Below are 8,738 nucleotides of genomic sequence, written 5' to 3' on the forward strand. Positions count from 1 at the left end.
GCGCTGCCGCAGCTGCCGCCGCTCTCCCGCCCGGCCCGGCCCGGCCCGGCCCTCCCCCGGCTCGGGCGAGGAAATGACCTAAGAGGAAACCTGGGCCGTGCCGGGAGGGCGCGGGAGGTGCCGGCGATGTCCCGGCGGCCGGAGGACACAGCGGGGGCGGCCGGCAGGTCGGTGGGGCTGCGCCCGGCTCCCCTGCCCTGCCCGGGGCAGCGCGGGGGCTGCTTTCCCCGGGATCCGCCTCTTCCTCCGTCCGTGGCCCTTGGGCTTGTGCCAGCCGCGGGGCTGGAGCCACGGGAGGCAGCGGCGGCGGGTCCTGGGGCTCCGGTGGTCCAGCTGCCCCGGGCAAGAGGCGTCTCAAGGCTGGGGGTTCCGCTTGCGGCTCGGCGGGGATGGGATGGGGGTTCCGAGGGCTGGTAAAACCTCTGGGGCAGACGCTATGGGGTGACCGAGGAGACTCTGCTCTTCTCCCTCTCCTTGCAGTGGCCAGGACTTGTCCAGCCCATACTGCCAGGTGTGACTCTACAGGTCACAGGTACCCGTGTGATCCACCTGAGCTGGTGGATCACCGGCAGATTGCGGGTGCTGACCCCAGACGAGTCAGCCCCGGGACGGCTCGTCTAGCCGGGGCCAGTGGCAGAGGAGCAGTCGGTACCCACAGGTGCCCCATGTCACCCACTGGCACCAGCCCTTCCGATAAGGTGGTGCTGGCAGGAGGGTCTCTAGGGCAGGCGAGACCTGGCCGGCTCGGTGTTCACACGCTGTGGTTTGCTCTGGCAGGGTTATTTGGCTCAGCAGCTCAAAGCAGCCGTGCCCATCCCAGGGAGCCGAGGGACGGGAGCGCCGGGAGAGGGGCCGGGCGCGGCACAGACGCTGCCGGGCGGGCTCGGGCGCTTCTCGCTGCGCTCTCGCCAGGGTCCGGCTGCCTGGAGATGCTGCCGGTGGGACACGAGGCTGCTGGCGATCTCGGGCTGCTCCACTGGCAGTGCAGCGTGGCCTGAGTGCAGATACAGAGAGAGGACAGGTCGGCTAGGAAGGTGTTTGCCAACCAGGCACGGCACGGAGGGCACCCAGCTGCTTGTGAATCCACCAGGGAAAGAATCCCCAGTGCCCGTCCCAGGGGAGGCGAGAGCTTTGGCTGCGAGAGCAGCGTCGGCAGGCGGTCACCCCTACGGGGCTGCTCTCTGCTCTGAGTTAGTGTTGTGCTGTATGTGAGGGGACTGCCCACGGTACCTGTCCCATGCCCCTAAAGGCTCCTGGGCTTTGATCTGGGTAGGGACCTGTTTGCAGAGAGGGGTGAGTAATGGCCGAGGAATTTCGACGAGCTGGCAAAACTCATTTGGCCGATTGCCTTCTCCTGTTTGCACTGCCGGTCTGGCCAGCCCTGCATTTCCATCCATCAGCTCCCGCGTGAATCAAAGCAAGCCCTTCCTCTCTGTGCCGTGCATACCCTCTTGCTGTCTTCACTGTATCATGAAGCAGAAGAAAATCAATCTAGAGACTACTTAGGAGCACTGCTGGTGCTGTAGAGCAGTGCTTGACTGCAGAGGGATGAGAGAGATGGGAGCTGTTGCTCTTGGGGATTTGGCTGCTGAGTTTGCTGTGTCGAGCTGGGAGCTGAGGAAGCCTGGCTGTGGTGCAGGAGAGGTGCTCTAGTGAGTGTGTGTTGGATGCTTTTGTACTGGCTTTGATTCTTCCCAGATTTTTGTATGAAAGCTGCTGAATTGGTGTTTAAAGGGCTCAAGGGAGCAGTGTGTGCCTTCCTGTGATACAACCACATATATTTTGGGTCTGCTTTGCCTGTAAAATGTTTCTCATATCAGAAAAATATAAAGACTCTGAAGTTCTATTATCAGCTGGTAGGAGACAATGATTTAAAAGATGTGGGAATGAGGATTTGCACAGATCTAGAGTTGGTGCCCTAATAAAAGAGGAGTTTCTTTGGGGTGGGGAGCTGTCAGGAAACAGCCTGTGCTTCAACACTACCTGGGATGTGCCAAATGGGAAATGGGTGAAGGTCTGCCTCTGTCCAACTAAGCTCTGTGTGCTCCTTCCCCAGGGACTGTCACTAGCTCATCCATTGCCCTGACTCTTGCCCTTGGAGGAAACCAGTCATGGGGGAAACGGGCAAAGAAGAGTACAAAATACAGTCCTTCGACTCTGAGACTCAGAAGCTGCTGAAAACAGCCCTCAAAGGTCAGCACGGCTTCTGCACCATTTAATGTGACCCTACTGGGCCCTGTGCAGACCTTGGTTGCTTTCCAGGGCTTGCTTTGAGCTGCTGCCTCAAAGCAATCAGGGGCCAAAGAGAGCTGGGTCCTAACAGCATTCCTGTTCTCTGCAGACCCCAGTAATGTGGACCTGGAGAAAGTGGCCAACATTATAGTGGACCAGTCCCTCAAAGACTCTGTGTTCAGCAAGGAGGCTGGGCGCATCTGCTACACCATCATCCAGGTGAGAGCTCGTGTCTGGACAGTCAAACACCTGGGATGTTGTGTGGCTTGTCCCTGGGCTGGGCCAGGAAGGGCTTTGCCCCAGTCACGTGCTCTGACCCCTTGCCCATCTCTCCTGTCCTGCCGCTTGCCCCATGCAGTGGCAGCAGAAGAGCAGTGGGCCAGCACAGGCAGTGAGTTGCAGCTTTTCTGTCTCTTTGGGAATCACAGAAGGGTCTCTGTGTGGTACTGCATTCCCCTGCCCCTCTGGCATCCCTGTTTCATCCCTCCATCCTGTTTTTGTGGGCTTATAGGCAGAGAGCAAACAGGTTGGCCAGAGCATCTTCCGGAGGAGCCTGCTGAACCGGCTGCAGCAGGAGTACAAGGACAGGGAGGAGCTGCGCACCCGCTCGCTCCAGGCCTGGATCTGCTACGTCACCTTCATCTGCAACATCTTTGACTACCTGAGGGTAAGGAGCTGGAGCAGCCAGCTGCTGCTGCCTGGAGTGCCAGGGGAGCCTGAGCATCCCAGGGTAACAGAGCAGGGGTGGTGGGTGGGTGTTGTACAGAGCCCCAGGGCCATGGGGGCCAGAGCTGGTTCTTAACACAAGGATGCTGACAGAGCTGGTGCTATCTACGGGCTTGGAGAGGCAGAGGAAGTCTTCAGGAACAGTCACAGCTTCCTCATTTTGTACCTGGTGTTTGAAATCCCCTGATTTGCCTGATCCCAGATGTCCCAGACTGGACTGGTTCAGTTGCTGTGGGGTTTGCTGATGGAGTTTGGCTTCAGGCCTTTGTGCAGTGTGTGAACTTTGAATTCCTGCTTGGAGTAGATGTAAAAATGATGCAAGTACAGCTGCAGGCAGGAAAAATACTGTTGGAACAAGTGTATTTCCCATGACTACCTGCTTACATTTAAAAATAGATGGTTTTTACATCATTTGTTCAGCTCCTCTGGTTCCCAGAGACTCAAATATCTGATCTCTGATGAAAATCCCACTAACACAGCACAACTAAATCCTGCTTCCTTCTCCTTTGGAGAGCAGCAAGGGAATAACTATTTAAAACAGCTGCAGACTCCCTTCTGTCCCCAGGCTGACAATGCCCCACCCTCCTTGCAGGTGAACAACATGCCCATGATGGCTCTGGTGAACCCCGTGTACGACTGCCTGTTCCGGCTGGCACAGCCCGACAGCCTGCAGAAGGAGGAGGAGGTGAGTGCAGGGAGCTGCTCATGTGCCTCTTGTCCTGCCAAGGAGCTGCTAAAAGCACAGCCCAGGGGGTGCAGAGGAGCCTCCACTGCTTTGTGCTCAGCCATCTGCTCTTCCTTCTGAAGGTGGACTGCTTGGTCCTGCAGCTGCACCGCATCGGCGAGCAGCTGGAGAAGATGAATTCCCAGCGGATGGATGAGCTCTTCTCCCTGCTCCGAGATGGTTTCCTCCTGCAGGAGGGGCTCAGCTCCCTGTCCCAGCTCCTGCTGCTGGAGATCATCGAGTTCCGGGCTGCTGAGTGGAAGATGACGGACGCTGCCCAGAAATATTATTACAGCGAGGTGACAGATTAACCTCCCGAGGCAGAGGAGTCCCCAGCACCTTCACCAGCAAGCTTTGTACCAGTTTGGAATTTTTCACATTAATTTTCTAGCACTCCCTGTAAATAGCATTTATACTGGCTAGAGCCTCTCTGCACCTACTGTCAGATGCAGCTGGTGCTGGTCTGACTTTGGAGGTTCAGAGCAGTGGGAAGGGCACACTTTACCCAGCAAGTTCTCCCACTGATTTTGTCTTAATGTTGGGCTGCTGTCAGCAAAGGGCTAGGGAGGCTTGTAGTTCACACCAGCATTTTCTATGAGTGTTAAAGAAAGCACAGTTTAGGCTGAGACCATTTTGGTTCACCCCAAAGCCAGCAGAGCTGTGGAAGGCAGCAGGGAAATCTCCCAGCTCAGGTTACACCTGGTTCTCTGGGATGGGTCACAGATCACACCATGGCCTCACAAACAGCTCAACCAAGTGCTTTTGTTCCCAGACTCCTTCCAGCAGGCTGGCTGCACCTGCATGCACACCGCCTCTTCCACAGCCAGGATTACCTGCCACAGGGCAGCCTGCAACAGAAGAGGTCCCTGAGCACATGTAGGAACAGGTTTTATAGGTTTTATACAATAACTGTCACTTTTTTTCCAGAATTTGCAAGTTTCAGCTATGGTATATTTCTTATAATGAGTGGGAGAGGAAGAAATGAAACAAAATAGTCTATTGAAGGATTTTTTTCTAATAAAAGTTTTCCACTAATATATGCCCTACTTTCTCCCTGCACAGCTGCTGAGCTCTGAGCAACACTGAAGGGTTGCTCCTGACTGAAGCCCTAAGGCTGAGATAACTTTGTTTGCTACAGTCTAGGGCCTCAGGGCTTTACACAACCAAAGGACCTGGAGAAACAAAGACAAAAGTCTGGAATCGGGAAACCTTTCCCATAAAACTGGTTTTATTTTGTCCACATTGCCATCAAATCTGTGCAGACCATGTTGCTGATGGCCAAAATCAAAAAGGGCCTTTTATTGCCTGTGTACCAATCCCTGTGGAAAAGGATCCAACTCTGCTCTCAGCTCTGCAGCCAAAAACATTGCTGACTTGAAGAGCAGAGTGACTTTCAGATTTCAGATCCCCAGGAAACAGGTAAGTGAAAGATGGTTTTGTTTGGCGTTGCTGTAAGAAAAACATCTAAGGCTTGTCTTCACAGGGAAGTGATGATGAACTAACTGGAGCAGCCCCACTGAGGCTGCTAACTCAGACTCCCCCTTCCCCCATCCAAACAAGCACAAAGAAAAAGAACCTTGTGGGGATCATGTGAGCTTTCCCTGGGTTAGAACAGAAGCTGCTGCAAGGGATATTGCCCCCTGCCCTGTCCCAGGCTGGCAGCCTGGGGCTCTGCTCTCCAGCCGTGGCAGCGTGTCCCACGCAGGGTCCCTACCACCAGCGGAAGTGGGCGTAGGCCCGGTTGGCCTCTGCCATCTTGTGCAGGACGTGCTTCCTCTTGATGACAGGCCCCTCGTTGTTGAAGGCCTGGAGCAGCTCCTGGGAGAGCTTTTCTGGCATCAGTGTCCGGCGGTGCTTGTTCTCCCTGCACTCGGTGATCAGCCACTTCATGGCCAGGAAGCGCCTCCGATTGTCCGTCAGCGGGACGGGCACCTGGCAGAGGGTTCAAGGTGGCAGAGTCAGCACCTGCTCCTCCCCAGCAGCCACACTGCACCAGCTGCCCCTGCAGGGGCTCACCGTGCTGCTCTGTGCAGCCAGACCTGCTCCCCACAGCTGAGCCCTGCCACTTCTCCTGCTCTGTCCATAGGAACTGGCCACTGCTACTGAAATGGAAACTCTGGCCTGTCTGGGAGCTGGGTCCAGGCTGGTTTGAGTCAGCAGAGGTGGGAAATGGTGGCCCCATCTCTGCACTGAATACAGAGAAATCACAGAATCACAGCATGGTTTGGGTTGGAAGGGACCTTAAAGATCCAAATGCCCCCACATCTCACCTCTCCTTCAGGCCCCAAGGGTTGCAGAGCCCATACTCAGAGACAGATCCTGCTCATGTTCCAAGTATCCCACTGGATCTAGGTGACCCATTTTGCCATGCTGACCTGCCCCAGGGGTTTGGGACCTCTCCCCAAGCAATGTGGTGCAGTGGAAAGGATGGGACTGGTAGTCCAAAGACTACTAATTCTTTTGCTGCTGATCTCTGTCTCTTTGGAAAATAGTTGCTGTGTGTTTCTCCTCACATCTAGTCAGAGAACCTGAGACTAGTCAGAGACTGCTGTTGATTAATGGTTGGACTTGATTGATCTTAGAAGTCTTTTCCAACCTTAAGTGATTCTGTCACAGGAGAAGCACAATACTAGAGGTGGGGATCCTGATTTTGGACAGTTTCTAGGTGCTGTTTTATTCCAGATTGCAAAGTGGCTCTTTCCAAGGAGAGATAATCTTGAGCTGTTGGGTGGAAACCAGTTCATTTGCCTCCCTAGCTAACTGCCTCACAACCAGATGTGCTCCCAGCCCCCTTTCACCTGGTAGGTTTTGCCTCCTCTGGTGATGTTGCTGAGCCCGATGATGGGCTGGCAGTTCTTGAGAGCCTGGTGGAAAATGACATAGGGGTTGCATTCAATTGTCTCCTTCTCATTTTCTGGAGCTTTGTGGTACTTCTCCAGCTGCTTCCTTTTAATGGCCTCCAGAGTCTTGGAAGAAAGGCAAGAAACAAGACATACAAGGTAGATGGATTCTCCCACTCCATGAGGGAGTCAGAAGTGCTCCCATTACAGGCACCCCATTTTCACCTGAGCAGCTGGTCCACCAGCCCCAGAGGAAAAAGACCCACTGGGAATTCTTTAACTCAAGTTTTACTTCACCCTCTTCCAGCTCCTCAGTCTCTTTTATCAGTCACTGCATTTCGGGTGAGGGGGATGAGCAGCACAAGCCTGGGCCAGGAGCCCGGGAAGGGCAGGGACAAAGTGGAGCCAGGGGTGGGGAGGGGTCTGTGCACTGAGCATCCAACCTGCACAGCCCCCCCTCCAGAGCCTGTGTGCTTTTCTGTAACCAGCAATCAGCACTTAATTGGAAACACTTGGGCAAAATGTTTCCATTTCAAGGGAGTTCAGGGGTGGAAGAGACCAGATGGGGAGAGCAGTTAATACCAGGGGCTGTGGGTCAGAGCAGGCTCAAAGCTGTGCCATTGTAGCTGACACATCTGTGGGACTTCAAGGGCAAGTCATACAGAGGGTAAGGCATGACAGAGAGCTGCAAAGATCTTTAGAGAAAATGATGATTTTTAAGGGTATTCCCTGTGTTTATGCAGTGCAAAAGAACACAGGGATACTGAAGGATGGAAAGACAAGGTTCTCCATGAAGCTGTCCCCTGCTGGTCTGTGAGCTAAGGAGGCTGGGGCAATGGACATTTTATCAAACAAATCATGGTTTATCAGAGGAATCATGCTGCAAGCAACGTGTGGCAGAGCAAAACACGTCAGGACCACAGAGATGGACCACCTGAGTTCTGGTAATCCCCAATTCCAGTGGGTTTGACATCCCAGCCTTCCATTTTGTCTAGTTTCAACACAACATTGAGAAGACACCTGAGTTCTTACCTGAGACATGAGGTTTCTGGCCAGCACTTTATTTCCACTCTTCATCATCATATTGGTGAATTTACTGTAAACACAAAGTCAGATAGGATCCATATGAATTCTGATTTTATCATGCACAGAAATAAGCCCCCTCACCCCCATCCCTCTGTGTTGTTCCCGTGGTTAAGTGTGGGTGCTGCCAGATCTGCTGCAATTATCTCTAATCACAGCATAACAATGGACTCATTGATGGGATAAGAGTAACCCAGAACACAGGGATTGTGCTGTAACAAAAGGCAATGTGAAGCCAGCAGGTGGAGGTAGAAGAGGGCAGCACAGCTCCCAGGCATTTTTGGAGAGAGGAGGAGCTGCTGCTTTCTCTGACCTGATCATGGGGTCGCTGAACACGGAACTGGACACACTGGGAGGAGCAGCTTTGATGGGTCGAACAGCCTTAAGCTCCATTTGTTCCCTTTCCTCCTGCGTCAGCTCCTCTAAAGGTTTCTGAAGCGATTCCTTTTTCACTTCTGGCTCCAGGTAGCTGGGGTTGTAGCGGCTCCATCTCACGGGCATTATCCTGCAAGGAGCAAGAGAGGCGGGGCTGTGACCCAGGGCACATGCTGTGGGGACAGGGATGCAGGCAGGTGTGGACAGATGTGAACACGCCTCAGAAGGAGTGCTAGACGTGAGAGGCATCCCGTGGCAGTGGGGCGAGCAGCTCGGTGCGGGTTCTGTCCCTTTTCCAGGCACTGGAAGGGCCGCGCAGGGCCGGGGCCGTCACCGTCCCCGGAGCTGCTCAGGAGGCGTCTGCCCCTGGCGCTGGGTGACCACCCTGGATTAGGTGATCCCTACTGATGATGCCTTTAGGGATTAGAATGGCAATGCTGCCTGCACTGGATGACCTTCAAGGTCCGACCCTCCAGCCTTGCCAGTTCTGTGCCTGTGTGACCCGGCAAAACAGGCGGGCGGCCCGGCCGCGTGCTGCCGGCGCGGCGCACACCCTCCCCTCACCCCCGGTGCGCTCCCGGCGAGCCGCCCGCAGCCTCCTCGCGCGCTGCCCGTGTTCCCGCGGTGGGGAGCGGCCCCCGGGGCGCCCCCGGCCCCGTCCCCGCTCACCGGGGCAGCCACGCCCGCAGCCGCCGGCCCAGCCCCGCCGCGCTGGGCGCCGCCATCTTCCCTGCGCGCGCCGCCGCGCGGGGCGGGGC

At 55.2% G+C, this 8,738-nt stretch overlaps 2 protein-coding genes across 2 annotated transcripts; one reads left to right on the forward strand and one right to left on the reverse strand.

The window, feature by feature from the left end:
* Positions 1–84: 84 nt before the first annotated feature.
* MIF4GD (MIF4G domain containing) lies at positions 85–4,717 on the forward strand. Its single transcript, XM_058038711.1, has 6 exons — positions 85–167; positions 2,057–2,193; positions 2,342–2,451; positions 2,744–2,899; positions 3,551–3,643; positions 3,766–4,717. Exons 2-6 carry the CDS (start codon positions 2,112–2,114, stop codon positions 3,991–3,993), a joined length of 669 nt encoding a protein of 222 aa, XP_057894694.1. The 5' UTR covers positions 85–167; positions 2,057–2,111; the 3' UTR covers positions 3,994–4,717.
* Positions 4,718–4,875: 158 nt separating this feature from the next.
* MRPS7 (mitochondrial ribosomal protein S7) lies at positions 4,876–8,705 on the reverse strand. The gene is made up of 5 exons (XM_058038710.1): positions 8,650–8,705; positions 7,919–8,110; positions 7,555–7,618; positions 6,481–6,648; positions 4,876–5,614 (listed from the first exon to the last, which is right to left on the reverse strand). The coding sequence occupies exons 1-5, from the start codon at positions 8,703–8,705 to the stop codon at positions 5,393–5,395; spliced, it is 702 nt and encodes a 233-aa protein (XP_057894693.1). The 3' UTR covers positions 4,876–5,392.
* Positions 8,706–8,738: the final 33 nt, after the last annotated feature.

Source organism: Melospiza georgiana, chromosome 21 (assembly GCF_028018845.1).
Source record: "Melospiza georgiana isolate bMelGeo1 chromosome 21, bMelGeo1.pri, whole genome shotgun sequence".
In the NCBI taxonomy this organism is placed as follows: domain Eukaryota; kingdom Metazoa; phylum Chordata; class Aves; order Passeriformes; family Passerellidae; genus Melospiza; species Melospiza georgiana.